Below are 18254 nucleotides of genomic sequence, written 5' to 3'. Positions count from 1 at the left end.
CACCAAACATGCAGGTGCTCAGAAATAATAATGAAAACAAACGGCAAAAGAAAAAGGGAAAATAAAAAATAATAATAAAACTACAAAGGTGCTGCTTATGCAGCGTCCCCCACTGCTGCTAAGCCAGACAGCTCAGGTCTCCAACCTACGCTCTGATAGTCCCTCAATATTTCTCTCAGCCACTGTTCTCCCAGCTAGTTCTCACATCCCGTGCTTGTCCCGTTCTCTCACTCCAGTTGCTGACATTCTTGCCTCGGTTTTATTTACACTGGCTTACGAACCCAGCATCACTGGGTTTCCCCTGTTGTGGCCACCCAAATGAATAATAGAACGTACTTCTTAAAGGTCGAGCGACCGTCCCCAAGGTACGCCTCTCAACCATTCAGAGAGAGGGAAGGACAGCACACTCTCACCCAACCTCTCTGTGTCACTGCCATGATTGACAGACGGGTCTTATGAGGCTCTCCACCTCCTCCTGCAGGATGGTGCCAGATAGCCAGCACAGATCTCCTGTTACACACATGTTGTGATTTTTTTTGGAGAGTTCTATATTTGTATTGGAGGTGGTATAGATGGCCATAATTATATATGTATTTACATGTATGTATATTTTTTGTATTTTTGTTTTTCTCAACTTGGGTTTTTGTTCACCATGATCAACACAGCACACCGACTTTAAGCAACTAGAATCTCATGGGCTCTTCTTTGGGGGAGGGGGGTTATACTATGCTCCTCTGCCTAATATCTTTGTTCACCGGGATGAACATGTTTCATAGATTTATTATTGTATTGCTTGTTTTTTAGCAGGTGGCACCAGGATGTTCCGAAGGATAAGGCTGTGCTCCAACTATTTCTACTCTTATTTTTCTTCAACCATTGTTTGGATTCAGTGTTTTTGGAAATCTTTACAATTTTGTATTATTATAAAGGTGGTTATCAACGCAAGATTGACCTTACTGAAATTATGTCGCGAACAAAAGTATTGGCACCCTACACTGAATATAATTCAGGAACATTACCCACTAATTAATACCACAAAGAAACAAATAGACATTTTCTGGTATTTTAACAAACAATTGTTATAAAAAAAAAAAAAAAAAAAAACACTTAAGCAATTAAAAATATTTGTTCATGACAAAAAGTATTGGCAACTTTAAATTAAAAGTCTGTTAAAATGTAATCGAACTAATAAAAAAAATATATATATATATATATAAAAATATATATATATATATTGATTGATTGAAAAACATTACACAGTAATTATGTTGCATCATAAAGTCAGATAAAGGAGTTGGATTCAGTTGTGAGAAAAACACCCATAGCAAACTACAACAAAGGAAATGGTTACCGAACACTATCAAAAAATATGGAATATCAAAATCCACAATCAGAGCAATAATCAAGAAGTACATGCTAATAGTGCACATAAAACAATACAAAGGCATCTGAACACAAACAATGTATATGCACGTAGACTTCACTGCAAACCACTGTTAAAGAAAATTCATAAAACAAACCATCTAAAAGGTGCCAATAAATATGAACAGGAATCAGAAGCATATTTCAACACGACTCTCTGGAAATCTTGAAGAAAATGAAGATACCAGCTCTGGAAGGGTCTTTGCAATCACCAGATCTCAATCCAGTAGCAATGCTTTGAACTGATCTGAAAAAAAGCTCTAGACAAGCATTGTGTATCCAATGTGTTTGAACTGTCAGAAATATGAACGACAGAATCGGCCCAGATTTCACCAACAAGATCTAACATAATGCTTAAGAATTATCACCTGAAACACCTGAAAGCCATAATAAAAGCAAAAGGAGGACACACAAAATACTAAAGCAGGGGGGCCAATACTTTTATCATGTACAACAAATACTTTAAATAAAATAAGTTTGTTTTTTGATAAAGATTATTAGTTAAGTTACTAGAAATTGTGAATTTTGCTTTATTAAAATGTGGTTAAAGTTTAGTAAATGCTTGTCCATAATTTGTTACCTATGGTATAATAAGCATAGGGTGCCAATACTTTTGTTTGCAACTACACTGAACAATAGCCAGGCATCATTCTAGATGAACTAACCTGCAGTATTATTATATTCTTGAGATGTTTGTTTAACATAACTCTAAGGAACATTTTTTATTGTAAAACTGAGGACATTCTGCTATGGCATATTATTTTGATACCCAAAACAGAGTTTAATTAAAAATTATCAATATTACACAGAACTCTTGAGCAAATTCTAAAGAATATTTTGAGTGCAGACATATTTTAAATCATGTTTGAATCAAGTCTCTGTGCTACCTCTGCATCCGTCAAATACAAATCTAAAGGAATTCTCATTTCCTTCTGGCTTCAAACCCTTAAGGTCTTCTTTTAATTAACTGCCTACTGTGCTGATAGGATTTCAAAAATGATGAAACATTAACCAATTTAAAGCTACTTTGGAATATCAAAAGCTTCAACATTTAAATATATACCACCCACCCGATACATCGAGAGACCCATAGAAAAACAAACAGGCTAATAACAAATACTGTACAATCACTCCCTCATTTTATCGGGGGCATCAGGGTCCAATATAAATCCTCCACGCAACCTGTTTTTTTTTCTTCTCATTTTTCATATAAAAAGCAGCACACCATTTTAATTTGTACTGCAGAGGGTAATTGCTTCTCATCAACTTAAGTCTCCAATTTCACCAGTCTTCCTCTCCTTTCTCAAATGCACAAACCTGCTGCATTGAAAGAATCCATTCCCAACATAGGAGGCTTGTTGCTAGGGAGCTGACGTCACTGCCCTGTGACTTTTGCTAGTGCATTGCTGCCCTAAGTGAACACCTTGTTTGCTAAAATAAAAACCGCTTCAGCAGGTAGATATTCAATTTGCTTTGTGTTATTATGCAATGCATGTGTATATGATAACAAAATTAATACCAAAACTCCAAAAATGATGATGAAAACTGAATTAATTACTATACAGTCAAACGTTTAACAACAGCTTGTGTGCTCAATAAAATGTGATTGTGAAATATCTTTTAACACTTTGGAAAGCATGCAAAAGACAAGTGTTTTGGAGCAACACATTTATTTGAAATGTTTGTTTCTGGTTGACGTTGCTGTTCTTTTTTTGAGCAGCACCTGTGACTTGCTTTTTACTCACTATAATCTACAATATAAAGAGTTGTGCTTGAAAATATAATTAACTTGTGGAATTAATCTATAAAGGTGTTTTAATTTGCTTCCTGGACTTGTTCTGTGAACATCTACACTGATGAATAATTGGTATTTTAAAAACTGTAAGGAACCAGCAACAATATGCTACCCAAGCAAGCATTTTAACAGCAACTGTATACAAAACAGCATGGATTAGCAGTTAGAAAGTCACTTTTATTGCATCACCTCATCTTTGCTGTCAAGCTCATTAACATACTGACGATCGAGGAATGCATACACCTCCAGAAACATGCCATGCTACAATATGAATAAGGCAGCAGGAGGCGTTGGTCTTTGATATAACTGGCAGATTCCACAGACAACACACATCCCTGGGATAGTCACTTCTTCTTAGACTTTTCATTTCAAATAACTTTTTCCATCGTCCTCAGTCTTCCAAAGCTTAAGTGACCCATTTCTTTACTTTGTTTTGAGACATATAAACCTGTCTTAATCATTCCATTGCCTCCAAAAAGTGTCCATTCCTGTTTTCTTCCTGCTCACTTCAATATAACTAACACCATTCATGGAAAGACTAGTCTCCTTGGAATTTGGCCACATAACATAGCCTTTAGAGCTGCTTGTTCAACCGACCAGAGAGAAACATTCAGTCATTTCTACTTGCAAGATACTAGATTTCACTTGATTGATCAGGACTAGGCATTAACCAGCAGAGCAAATGTCAATAAGGTTTATGTTAAAATGGACACACAACTAACATTTTCCAGAAAAACAAAATACTAATAATAACTTGCTCTCAATGGTGTACTTTTTTTTAAACACCATACAGTTTAAACCTTTCTACATTCCTCTGTGACCTGATTTTTTTTTTTTCAGTTACTGAAAATACATAATTTATGGAAATATACAAACATCTGCACACTACCTGTTTGCCTTCTTCCACAAAGCATTGTTTTTAATTAGTATTTTGCATTAATGGGAAAATAACACTTAGAGAATACTTTACCACATCCATATCAATATCGATCATAGTTACCAAGATATGTACATCACGGGCAAAGGAGAAATAAGCCTCAATCAGTATTGTTTAGTGCTGACTATGTTCAATAGGCATAGCAAGGATTCCCATTAAACCAAGTTGATGAGACCTCTTGTGTAACTGCTTCTAGCATCTCCTCCCTGTGTGCATTGCCTCTCAGTCACCCCCTCTGCTACCTCTGGCAAAGTGCTTGCCTATGGGAGCAGGCTGCTCCGGGCCTCACGTCCTCAAGGAGAAGGGGGTCTCTGGGTTCAAATACAAAAATTAGACCCCAACAGTCATTGCCCCAGCCAAGTGAACATGAAATTGGCTGAGACCAACCAGGGACTAAAAACCATGTGTCAACCAAAGAACAAAATACATACATAAGTGAAGTGGCAGGTGTGTTTCACTCATTGCGTAGAGAATACAGCAGTTTCCATGGTTTTTAATCTTTTAAGGAAAGACTGTCAACTGTACTTAATCTTATTGTTTCTTTCACGTGTGCATAAAAATCCACGAGGAAGTGACTTGAGACCACATAACATATTTATCTCTTTAATGAAACAGGATTGAACCTCCTTTCTCCTTAAAAAAAAAGAAAAAAAAAACAAGATGGCAGCACCACCCAAAGGGTGAAGTCACAGAATTGTTTTTAATTGAATTAAATTGGACCTTTGGCAAAACTATATTATTAAATGACACTGCATGTTGTTTATTTTTTCCCCTTCTTTTTTATGTTGCAAAATTCTTCCTATAGGGAGGACCACTTATTTTTTACTGTCTTATTGGTTCTAATTTGAGCTGATATAACTTTTAAAGGACATGGACCAGTGCAAAGTTAAGTGCAAAGTTACCTGGATTTCTTAAGCAGGTACATTATTCTTTGTTACTTCAGTGTTTAAATGCTGTGAGACAGTGATATAAATCATAATGCATGATTACCAGACAGAAGTACCAGAAATATATTATAAGTTTATCATATGCAGTGTTGTATAACCTTGACTTCTTTGATAGAGGCTGTTTCCCATTCTTGACTGGCATTTATTGTTATTAATGGTATTAAGTGGTGGTGGGCAACAATATTAAAATTGTATATTAATATCGTGCACATATTTCGATAGCGATAATATCTTCCTGTGGCAGAACACAGCTCTGCCCTTTAGAAATTGTCAGGGATGGGGTTAAATTCCCCTACCTGCCTGGGTTTATTATGTTCAGGTGGCTGGGGTTGATTAGTTGATTAGCTTAATTAATGATCAATCAGCGCCCAGCCACCTGACATAAAAGGAGGCCTCTGCTTCCCATTAGGAGGAGGGAGTTGAGGAAGGAGGGTTGGGGTTGGGGTTGGGGTAGGGGTTTGAAACCTTTATTTTGTAAGTTTTGCTTTTTGTCTTTCTTTTTGTGTTTCAATCCCTTTGTTTTGGCCCTTGTGCCCTTTTATTTTTGTGTTTATTTATAATAAAAGTATATTTTTTTGAACTGCAGTCTGTCTCTGGGCTTCTATCCACTCGACAGCCTGCTACACTTCCAAAACACAGAAATATAATAACGCAAATGCAATATCAAACATGACGTTAACTGTTATTTACATATGAAAAGCAATAAACTTACTATAACTTAGTGGTCCTTTGCTTCACAATAGCCATGGAGAAAAACAAGGTCTTGCTATATTGTTTTGCTATTCCATTATCAACCACCTCAAAACTGAAATATTTCTATACTTCACACTGCACAGACGTTAGCCAATCCGAGAGTAATTGAATCGTCAGCTGCTGCACATCATGCTGATTTATAAAACCTCTAAGACTATTAAGTACGGTGTCATGCCAAAGCTTCGCCGCGCACTGTCGCACTGGTGGAAACCAGCGGATGACCCTGTGGAGCGCAGTGACATGGCGCGGGGCGTCGGTGCAGAGCAACATGTCAGTGTTGAGCTTGCCAAAAATAGCGCGGGCGGAGCTGGACCCCACGGGTGCCGAGTCAATCGGTGCCGGGGTTGGCGTCGAAGTGTGTTTCAAGCCAGTGCTGAGTAGTCGGCATTGGGATTGGGGCCGAGGACAAGCGCAGTCGATGCCAGGCTGGTGTAGCCGAGTCAATCAGTGTCAACGTCGAGGGAAAGCACGGCCATGCTAGGAGAGCCAGAGGCTTGAGAGGCGTACGTAGGCCCGAGCTGGAGGGTCAATGAGGCCAAGTAAATCAGTGTAGAGGACAGCGCTGCGAGCCCGCGGGGTCAACCTGCAGCACCACAATAGCTCAAACAATGGTAATTAAACTACACTAGGTAGTCGAAAAGAGAATAACGGCTCCTTGCCAATCTCAAAGAGGGGACAAAACTAGCTCTATCAGTAAAACTGATGCGAGACTAAGACAAGAGCAATCTCAAACAAACACTCAAAGGTGTATCTTACTGTGTATTTTTAAATTTGTAGGCTCAAGAACCAACAAATCAGCCAATTTCCAGAACAAAGACGCACGAGACAATCTGTGATCTGACTCAGTGGAGTGAGAGAGAAAATGCCGATATGCTACTGTGAGGACGACCCTCTTCAACAGGAGGTGGGAGGGACTTCCTCCTCATAGTAGGGCCCTGATAGGGCAGGTTTTTTATATATGCTCACTCTTCCTGTTCGATTACGGTTGTCATTCTACTTGAAAGGGAACCTAGTGTTAGAATATTATGTGATCAAGGGTTTTGTAGGCTCAGTAATTCAAGTTTAAAGTTGCTGAATGTACCGGCGTGTTCGTACTCGCTGGGGACATTCATACTACAAAGGATTAGCAATAAAAGTATGATGTGGAAATTATTATCAGTATCAAAATCACATCAAAATATTAATATTGGTGCACATTCCTAGTATTAAGAATAAACATAAAGATGATTTATACACAATTTTTTAATCTTTCATTAAAAGAACACCAGGGTAATAACATTTGATAAATCAGTTTTTGACTACTATCCAAGTTTTACTCTTGGCTCCATGTGCAGTGTAGAATTAATTTTAAGATTTTGCTGTTAACTTACAAGACCCTGAATGGATTAGCACCTAGTTATTTGCAGGAGTTATTGACCCTGTATCTTCCAAACCACACTCTATGATCACAGGATGCGCGGTTGCTGGTTATTCCTAAGGTCAACAAGAGCAGCACGGGAGGTAGGGCTTTTTCTTGTAGAGCTCCTAAATTATGGAATGCTCTGCCTGTGTCTGTCAGGGAAGCTGGGACCATTACTGTTTTCAAGTTAAGACTAAAAATGCACTTTTATAAAATGGCTTTCTTACCTTTGTGGGTTTTAATGTAACTTTAAAATTGCTGCTTTTGTATTGTGTATACTGTTATTTAAATATGTTATTTAAATGGTCTGATTATGGCAGTTATATGTGTGACATGCTGTACAGCTGTGTTGTGGTTTGTTCTTTTTTTCTGCTATGTACTGTACAGTGCTTTGCGATACTTTTGTATAAAAAGGGCTTTATAAATGCAATAAATAAATAAATAAACTACAATTCAACATCAATTCATAGTTCTACTTTTTTTTTGTAAAAATAATATTAAATCCATTTTCACTGCTGTACTTCCAAATGCCATGAACATTTCATTTGTAATACATTTTCTTTCCTTTGAAAAGCTGGAAAGTACAACATAGCAGTATTCTAGATAGAGAATCACTTTCAATTAAGAACTCTATATAATACATACTACTTTACTGAAACTGTGTGGCTTGTGAATGACACTGTTACTTATTCATTCTGAAAGGCTCACTTTAATACCTGTGGAACATGAAAGAATGTAGAGAAGGAGAAACATAGTAAAACATATCCATGCATAGTTATCTATACCAGACAAGCAGTTATCAAGCATTCAACAGCTCAGCGGTCAGTGCTATAAAATGCATGTTATCACAATGACATGCAATTTAAAATATATATTTACAGCAAAGTCCTTGAGATATAAATACTGTATAAGCAAGATTGTTAATCTTACTCAAAGGAAAGGAAAGGATAACAATGTAAAAGGTAGTAATAATGGTATTAATGAAGCACAAACGGCCTAGCTCTCTAAAGGCCTTTACATACCAGACATGATGCAGTAAGCAAATGTGCCATATGACACACATCACCATGACAAAAAAAACAAACATATGTTTTTGATAGGAGCCATTCACATTGCCTGCAATGCCCTGTGACACACTGAAGCGATGCAAAAAAATAGGATTGCTGTTTTGCTATTTTTGCGATTTTATCACACGGCACATAGAGAACTGACCAATGAGGAACAGCTTCCCTTGCGCGCCTTCACGAAAGAAAAGATCATTCTTACAGTATCAAAATACCCAGAGCTGTACAATAAAGGAAACAAAAATGAAAAAGACATGGCAATGAGGGAGAACATCTGGCAGGAATGTTTTTCCAGCTGATGATACAATCAGAGGAGAGTTGTAGAGCGATGAAGAGAAGCAGTCTGCCGATCATGCCTATATGGAGCGCGCTCTGTGCTGATCGTGATCTTTAATGTTTTCAACTTGTTGCATCATTGAAGCACAGTGTTTAGAAGTATATTGATCACAATACTCATATTTTGACCGCGGCTGCATTTTAGTAACAGCAATAGCACTGGCTGAATATGTTTTGGTGTTTGAAATTAATACATTTCTTACTTGCAAAAGAAAAATGAAGGAAGAAAATACAAGAGTCAAGTGCAAAGAAAGTGCAAGTGCAAAGCAACAGAAAGTTATACAAAGTCCCTTTAGATAATTTTTATGCTGGCTTTAATAAAAGTTATTATAGTTTTATCCTAAGGTTAATGTTTATGATATTATAAACATTTTAAATGGCACACAATTATGCCAAGGTGGGAAGTGAATAGTAACAGTGCAGACTATTTAGTATTATTTATAATGTCTTTACTGAATAGAAAGCGAATAAGAGTGCTTCCAAAGAGAGTCCTAAACACTCTCTTAATTCTGTGCATCCAAAGACATGTAATTATGTTTTAAGAATGAAGCCTATTGTTTGTTACTCTGTCTTAAACCATCAGTTTGTCAGCCCCAGACTGTTGTGAAAAAATTATATATTAAATAAACAGGGGAAAAAATGCGTTAATCAGATTATTTTGCCCTTTAATGTGGTACTATTCAGTGAGAGAAAATTGTAAAAGGTACATTAGCTGAAACAGTCTGACAGAAGGGGTACAGTTTCAAAACTTGCTCTAAGTCAAGGCCAATGACAAGAACTTATACAAACAGAGTCAAAAGCTGCCATCTAGTTTTTGGTACTTGGAGTAGGGCAGCAGGAGAGAGCCCTGAACACTATAAAAGGGGGCGGGGCAAAGCCCTGCTTTAAAAATGTATTGTTTATTTTAGAACAGGGTAGTCCCTGCCCCTGTGCATATTATGATTTGTATTTGTTTATTCTTCTTATTATAATGTATTGTTTTATATTTTGTATTTGTTAATTATATTATGATTTATTGTAACTATGATGGCCAAAAGCTGTATGTTTATTAGTGTTTGTTTTGTTTTAAAATCCCTCCTGAGGAGGCGTGGCTGATCAGCTACTAAGTTTTTAACTAGCTAACAGTCACACATCCTTATTAAACCTGTGCAGACTAGTAACGGAATAATTAATAATTAGTTAACCCCTCGGCCAGGATATAAAAAGCCTACAGTTTCCCTGTCTCAGTGTGGGGGTTTTGAGTGGGATGTTTTCAAGCGAAAGAGACAGAGAGTGAGGAGAATTAAACCGAAAGTAAAACAAAAAAACTGCCCAGCCTTACCTAAGTATTTGCTTAGTTCTGTGTTTGTGACTTTGTTTTGTTTAAAACTTTTATTTTGTGCTCTGTTAGCAGAGTTTTTTTTTTATTTATTAATTCATTTTTTTTGTGTTAAATAAATATAGTGCCACAGTACGCATTGCACCCAAGTACTTGTGTGTTTGCAGTTCCTGCTTCTGGCCTGGCCACTCAGCCATCCCTGTCAGACATGGTGTCCAGGGTGGGATTTAGCGCCTCCTGGACCCAGGCTAGAGGAGTCATTACAGGTGCCTTATTTTTTTTTGAGAAATACAAAGCCTGCACCACCTAGTTATGCCAGTTCACCATCGCCTGGGGATGCCAGTTCACCATCGCCTGGGGATGCCAGTTCGCCATCGCCTGGGAATGCCAGTTCGCCAATGACTGGGAATGTCAGTTCGCCAACGACTGGGGATGCCAGTTCGCCAACAACTGGGGATGCCAGTTCACAATTACCTAGGGATGCCAGTTCGCCATTGCCTGGGAATGCCAGTTCACCATCACCTGGGGATGCCAGTTTGCCATTGCCTGGGGATGCCAGTTCACCATCGCCTGGGAATGCCAGTTCGCCAACGACTGGGGATGCCACGCCCACTCCACGTAGAGATGCCACGCCCTCTCCATTCAGGGATGCCACGCCTGTTCCGCTCAGGGGCATCTGCTCTGCATTGCCTGGGGTTGTGGCCTACTATGTATCCTGGGTTTGCCGTCTGCTCTGTATCGCCTGGGGAGGCTAGTCTGCCACCACAAGGAGAGCCGCCAGCCACAGAGCATGAGGGAAAAGTGGAGCGACCGCTGCCGCCTTTTTGGCCAGAAGCTCCCCTTCTGACTTCACCTCCAGAGGGTCCAGAGCTGTCGTTGTCGGAGGATTTGGAGTTATTGCTGGTTAGGGTGACCTGCTCGCTGTCACCAGCAAGACACTGCCTGGGGATTTGTTGCCATCAGCAACATTTTCAATGTGAAATTAAATGTGAAATGTTGTTGAGGAAACAAGAATACAAACAAATGTTATTCTGTGAAAAATTACAAGTGACTAGTTTAAAACACCCATTCCTTGAAGTCCTTGTACTAAGGTCATTTGAGGCAGAGACTCCTATATACAAATAGTTCCTACATACCGTGGCTCATACGTCAAAAAAACTTTACATTTCAATTGTATAATACTGATGAGCCTCCCATAAGCTCCTTTTATTCCCATAATGCTACATGCTCATCTGAAAATTACAGATAACTTGGTGCCGTCCATGATGTTGCTGAAGTACTCGAAGCAGATGAGCTGTTCCAGGATGACAATGCACCCAGACACCTTGCAAACCATGTGTCAGAGTGATATACAGAACATAATTTGATGTTTAACTATCTAAATCCTCCAGCACAGTCACCAGATCTATATACCTTTGAGGGTTTATGGAACATCTTAAACAGATTATTGGCCTGTGACAGGGAGAGCCCTGTCACTGGTTCCTGCGCAAATGTGTGCAGCTGTGACTCGGGACATAAACAAAGGAGAGGGCTGATTCTGCATCCAGCGCTCAAAGAATATCACAGACATTTGCAGAGCTTTTTGAGATTTTATACTAATACAATTGAGGGGTTTGGTGATAAAACGAGGGATCAGGAGAGGATTTACCAGTATGCACGTCTATAAAGAGGTATGTGAAAAATACTGGGAACAAGGGGTGGGGCTTGGCTGGAGATGCAGTACTAAGTGTCTTTTTGCGATTCAGTGCCTGTTAAACCTGTTTTACACTGAAAACAAATTAAACAGCGCATGTAAAATAAACAGTGCATGTAAATTAAACAGCGTGTGTGAAATAAATTGGATCTGAAGCGCCTGACAAGAGCTAAATAAATGGACCGCTAAGGGTTAACTACTACGGAACCTTTCAACTGCAAGACGGTGCTTGTGAAGGCATTGCCACGCCGTCTCCGTTTGAAGAGGTAAAATTCACCTTGAAGATGACGGGACCCTGGGAGCCCAGAAGTAGGTTAGGTTTGGGGAGACGGATTCCAAACTAGGTACAGTGGTACTGTAAATGCAAGTGGATACAATACTAGTTATAAAACAGGGAGCACAGATCACTTGTAAGGGGAGAAACTGCTAGTTAGGACCATGCACTCAATGGATTGCTAGAGGGATACGTGCTTGGACTAGGGATGAAACGATTTTTCAAAAATCTATTTTTCGATCGATTCCATTCATCCGTATATACATGGATAATCGATTCAATGATTACATTACATTGTAACATAGTTAATAGAATTATTTAAGTTTATCAACGAAACTGCGCCGAACGCCCTGCCTTGCTATTTACAATATTTCTACCAGATCAGCTGGGAGTGCTATTGCTCCCATCCTACCAGCGAATCAGTTTTGACAATTCTCTGTACGTACGCCCCTCTGTGTATTCACTGTGCAAAAAAAAAAAAAAAAAAAAAAACGCAACACCTTGTATCCACAGCAGGAAGACAGGCTTGTATTCTTGGCAAACAGCCTATAAATAAATTGTGCACATTGAAAAAAACTTACTGTATATAGCTTGATTTGAAAATGAACGTTATATAATGAATGTTTAACAATGTTCAATAACATTAAAAATAAATAACTGAATGATCAGTGATGTTAAACGCAATTTTGAAGTAAGGATCAGCTATTACCAGTCAGCAGTCGCTGAATTAAAAAAAAAAAACGTTTTTTGTAAACTTGTGTCTAGTTTACATAGCCTACATTCCAAAGTACTGTAATCTGTTTGATATACATATTTTAGTAACACTCCTGTAGTATGTTAAACTTGCTAGGCTTGTTGCGAATGTTGTGTTTTCTTTTTCTTTTTCTCTTGACGCTACCCAGGCGTAATTACCCCATGCATTCAGTTGCTGTGCACAACCTTTTACTGAACTGCAGTGATATTAAAATAATAACAACACCTGGATAGGAATGCACTGAAAATGTATGGTACAATCACCGATATTTACTAGAACGATTATATTTTGTGTGCCGAATTAATCGATTACTATTTTGAGGCTTAACTAACAGCCAGTCCTAGAGTGTACTTTCACTACAATAAAATATATAACGGGGAAATGCAGCACCATAGGATGTGCATCCAATCCGCAGAAAGTGGCAAAAGCACAAGAACGAAATCAGGAACAACTGCAAACATGCCCTTCCGTACTCGGCACATCAGTCAACAAGCAAGGTCACTTTAACAACTTTTTTTTTTTTTTTTCAGTGCGGCGCCCTCCCTATACTGTCCTCTGTTCCTCCCTCAATTATCAGTATATAATTTCAATATGTTCATTAAAATGTTCACGTTATAGCCTATTATGCCACCAGAAAAACAGGCTACCTCGAGCAAAGTTGAAATAACGACAAAAAAGGAATATGAATAAAGAACATCATGCCCATATTCCATACTTACAGGTTGTGTAGTACAAAATAATTGATTTATTCTGCAGACTATTTGAAAAATAATTGTTAGCAGTATGTGTGTAAAGCAAGTACTTTAAATGTATTGAAAGAAATACAGATGCTTCATATTTTGTAATTACTGTATGTACTGTTTCTAAGTACATTTTAAAATGTGTAAATAAAGCAGGAGGAAAAAAGCTTGCAGTCCCATTCTGACAGACTTAAATAAAGGTATCATGTTTTGCAACTATTAGATGGTAATATAAGGACCATTTCATTAAGATTATTTTTCTTCCATCTGGGTGCTAGTAATTTTTTTCATCCTTGCTAGAATCTTGCTATTTTTTAAAGTCTGTAGCTTCCTTGTGTTGCAGACCATATTCCACAGTGAAAGAAATACATAACTTGTTATTTTTTTCTTTTTATTCAGTTAAAAAAGTAATTGAAAAATAACAGCTACTATTGTGATAATCGGTGTATCATGAAAGAATTTGCAACCATTCATATCGTGGAAATTTACTATCGTTTCATCCCTAGTTTGCACGCAAGCTTGTATTTTAAGACATTCAGCAACTCCAAAAGGATTTAGACCACACTGGGCTGAAATGTGAAAAATGAAATGTTACTTAATGTAAATAATTACACACTGATCAAAAGTTTGGGGGATTCAAATACCAAAAGGGGGTTCCACCATGAGAATGACCTTGGCGTTGTAATAGACTCATCGCTATCAGCAACCAAACACAATGCTTGGTTAATAAAGTCAAAGGTGTATGCGGAGGCTGTATAATGCAATGATGAAACCGTACTTAGAATACTGTTTTAGGAGCAGGAACACAGGCATGGGCGGTAGATTGGGGGTGAAACATGCACAGGGGTCATCGACTGGTCCATTGAGGGTATAGAGTTTTATGAATATGCATGACAAGCCTCATTCTTTAAGGTAACCCTCAAAGCAAACCTTGTCATTTACATTTTTGTGTGAGATGTTAGCTTGCTTACACATCATAGGTCCAAAATAATACCTTGTCTGAGACAGGTAAAAATAAATACAATTTCTGATTTAGTTGGATGATGCAAATCATATTAAAAGTGACTTTGCAGCAGTTGTTGATGCATAGTTTGGTTAAAAGCATCTGTTAAATGACTAATTAATAAACTACACAGCAGGGCTTAGCTGGTCCGACGATTTCCAGCATTTATACTGTGAGTATTCAATATTATATCATATGACCATATTGATAACATGTTTCTTATGAATATTATATGGCGGTGAGACCCATGTACATCTTGCATATCGATCGATTGCTAACCCTAAATGGCAAAATAATGAAGAATTGAATATAAATCATTTTAGGTAAAATATACTTGGGGAATGGATACATTCTGTAAAAAACTTAAAAATATTCCACAAATTGACACTTATATACAGATAACTACCTACAGTAGACAGAAAACAAAGTATTGCCTGTTTAATATTTCCATCATACTGTGTACAATTAGTTTACGTTGACACAATAACCTTAAAATAAACAACTTAAAGAGCACCACAACAGTTATTACAGTTGCACAATAAATGAACTCCAATATCATTTTTTTACCATTAATGTAGCAAAAATCTTCATTATAAAGTTACTATTATAAAGTATTCCCCACTACTTAAAAACAGTTCACCAAAGTCTTCAACATGGTCCAGCTATGTTGGACTGGATTCAGAACTCCCCCCAACCCACACTACACACACCAGATTTGGCAACAGAGAAACTGGGTTTGCAATTGATATGGAAAATGGTGCTCGGGGTGGTGGAGATAAATTGCCGCCTTCACCATTTAGTAAGGTACCTCAAAGCATGTCCAGAAAATATATTTGCTGTACCACACTGTGGTCTAAACATAGTATGTGAATGCCCCATTTAAGGTGGATGAAATATGAATAGAACAATGACGTGTTTTAAGAGAAATTTGCAACAATGCATAGCACAAAAGAAGCAGCAAGAGCAAATCATGAGAAAGTTTATGTTCTCTTACAGTTTAACTACTGAACTACAATAGTGGCATTGTCAATATAGTTTGGTCATTTAAAACCTTCCTAAAAATGTCTGCATGTGCTGTAGACTATTCAAATACATTTTAACTGTCTGGAAACTGAATCAGGCCCTATATAATAATAATAATAATAATAATAATAATAATAATAATAATAATAATAATAATAATAATAATAATAATACATAAATAAATAAACAACAACGAAATGTGGAGGAAACGTGTACAGCTACACAAAGCACTACACAATCGTACCTACAGTTAGTATTAAAGTGTCTTGTGATCTGCTGCTGTTTAAATAATACAGCTATTCAACACTGCATGTTTAATTCAATGACTAAATCATATTTCTAAAGAAAAAAGAGTAACACCATAGATAATATCCTAAAACAGTCTGTCTGAGCACTAGTAAAATAAAAAATAAATATGCAACAAAAACCTTTAGCATTCAGGACCGGCTTATAATTTAAACAGATCCAGGCATTCACTTTTTTTAGGACTATAGTAAACAGAAAATGTTTTATCAACCATTGCTGTTGACTCAATGAGTTTACTTTTGTTTCGTTTGTCAACCCTTTTCTTAAAAAAAAATTTTAATAATAAAAAAAGTTTCAAATTAGCGCTCAATTTCCGTAAAGGCATTGCGATATTATATATATATATATATATATATATATATATATATATATATATATATATATATATATATATATATATATACACACACACACACACACACACACACACACACACACACAATATATATATATATATGATATATATATATATAGATATATATATATACTATATATATATATATATATATATCTATATATATTATATATATATCCTAAATGATATGTGTTATAGGCATATTATATATTATAAATATCCTATATTTAAATTCGCATTTTACACAATGGTGTTGGTTATACATTTACCAGAAAACAATAGCCGGTCAAAGTTGTCAAAGCACACTTGTTTCATTTCACTTAAAGTATTTAAGTGGTTTTAATTATATTTCATTTATAAAACTACATCATTAGTTAACGATAACGACGTTTTAAATAGATTTACTTACGATTATTTTCTGCCAGAATCAGGCAAATACTTAGTGAGACGAAGAGGAATGTAAGCATTCCGAACACTGGTTTGAGAACAAAATCCATGTTCACTTGTGTCGGCGCTGAAGGAACTGACAGTCTCTTCTTATCCCTGCCTGAGTGTGTGTTCTCTCAACTGACTTTCCCTTCGTGCAGCTCTTTCACGACATCCTGGTGCCAAATGCATTTTACTACACTGTCTGCATACCCTCCTCAGACACACCTACAGTCCTGCCTCCTCTGAAACAAATGCAGCCACTGTAACGCGTTCATTCGAGAAAGCCTCTGGACCTCCATACAGTCGCACAGTCCAGCAAACAGAAATATGAATAGACGTGCTAGTGGGGTGGGATGAAGTACCAGTGTGGAAGGTAAGAGACGGTGTTTTATCCCAGTCATTTAAAAACAGAGACATGCCTCAAATAATACCCCATGTTATGAGTCGAAAGAACACATTTAACTACATTTTTGAAGATTAAATATTTAATGGTAAACAATGCAGTTTGATCAAAACACCACCAATGTGTTAAGATTACATCAACAGCATCATCCAATTAGTCAAATCAAATTTCCAGTTCAGGAATAATTTAAGCAGTCATAAAACTAATTATATATAAGATGTTCACATATTATAGGGGCGGTTCCCTTAGCCTCTTGCAAAAAAGGTATTTATTGTGGGTGTGTTTTTTTTTTTTTTTTTTGGTTTGCTTGTTTATATACACACACACACACACACACACACACACACACACACACACACACACACACACACACTACAATGTATAAACATTTGATTTAAGTGGACCATGTTCCTTTAAAATCTAAATTTCCTAAAGATGATTTAGTTAAATTAAAATGAACATAAAAGCAAACATGGTTAAAACTTAACGACAAGCATCAGACAGATGCACAGATAGATTAATTGGTGTCTACTCATAGCTGGACTCTACACATTATTGATTAAGCTTCTGTTTAGGTTCGCTGCACTACTACCGTTTCATGGCTGGGTGGCACAGGCACCTCTGCAGAAAAACACCACACATCGTGTCACTCTTGAGTCTCTGCTTGAGAGAGGCCAGGGACTGATTTATGTGTTATATGACATACTGAAGTAATCTGGCAGACCTTTGTATGGAAGCCTTCGATGAATCTTCTAGTACTGTGCCACAGTTCCATGAGCTCTCACTTTCTGTGAGCACTGCATTTTGAAGCGCCAACAATGTTGTTAAAATGTAACTGGCCGCACTATTTCTCCCCTTTGAGAGGACAGTGCTCCACAATGCCACACACACTAGGTGATCTGAAATAAATAACATTTTAAATCAATATACTGTACTTGAGCATTAATGTCCAAAACAGTGGTCATTACCTGCTAGATAACCGATAATTCCAGCAAACTAGTATTAGCCAAAAGTTAATTTGCCTGATATGTTGAAATCAGAAGTTGTCATTTTTATATTTTTCTTCAGTGTTTTTGTTTTATGTTTGTTTGTATGTTTGTTTTAATTTGAAAAGGACGGTTAAAAAATTACATGGGATAGTGACCACTCTACTCAGAACTTGATTGACTGAGACGATCTGTGAGGATTATAATTATGACTCTTTTACTAGCCTCTAGAACTGCCTACACAAGCATTCCCGGCTCCTGTGTGCCGTGGTTAGAGTGCTGGGTTGGGAAGTGCAGTGTCCTAGGCTCAAGCTTTG

At 37.2% G+C, this 18254-nt stretch overlaps 1 protein-coding gene across 1 annotated transcript in view; it reads right to left on the bottom strand.

Annotated features, from left to right (window-relative positions):
- Positions 1–16828, bottom strand: part of LOC121301989 (contactin-associated protein-like 5) — a 130015-nt gene extending 113187 nt beyond the window's left edge. Inside the window, exon 1 of the mRNA XM_041231754.1 lies at positions 16529–16828. Within this exon, the coding sequence (XP_041087688.1) occupies positions 16529–16616 (88 nt within the window). The 5' untranslated portion in view covers positions 16617–16828. The remainder of the gene's footprint in view (positions 1–16528) is intronic.
- Positions 16829–18254: the final 1426 nt, after the last annotated feature.

The sequence above is a fragment of the Polyodon spathula genome, chromosome 2 (assembly GCF_017654505.1).
Source record: "Polyodon spathula isolate WHYD16114869_AA chromosome 2, ASM1765450v1, whole genome shotgun sequence".
NCBI classification, from domain to species: domain Eukaryota; kingdom Metazoa; phylum Chordata; class Actinopteri; order Acipenseriformes; family Polyodontidae; genus Polyodon; species Polyodon spathula.
The sequence above is the reverse complement of the archived record's forward strand: the minus strand, read 5'-3'. Positions and strand labels throughout refer to the sequence as shown.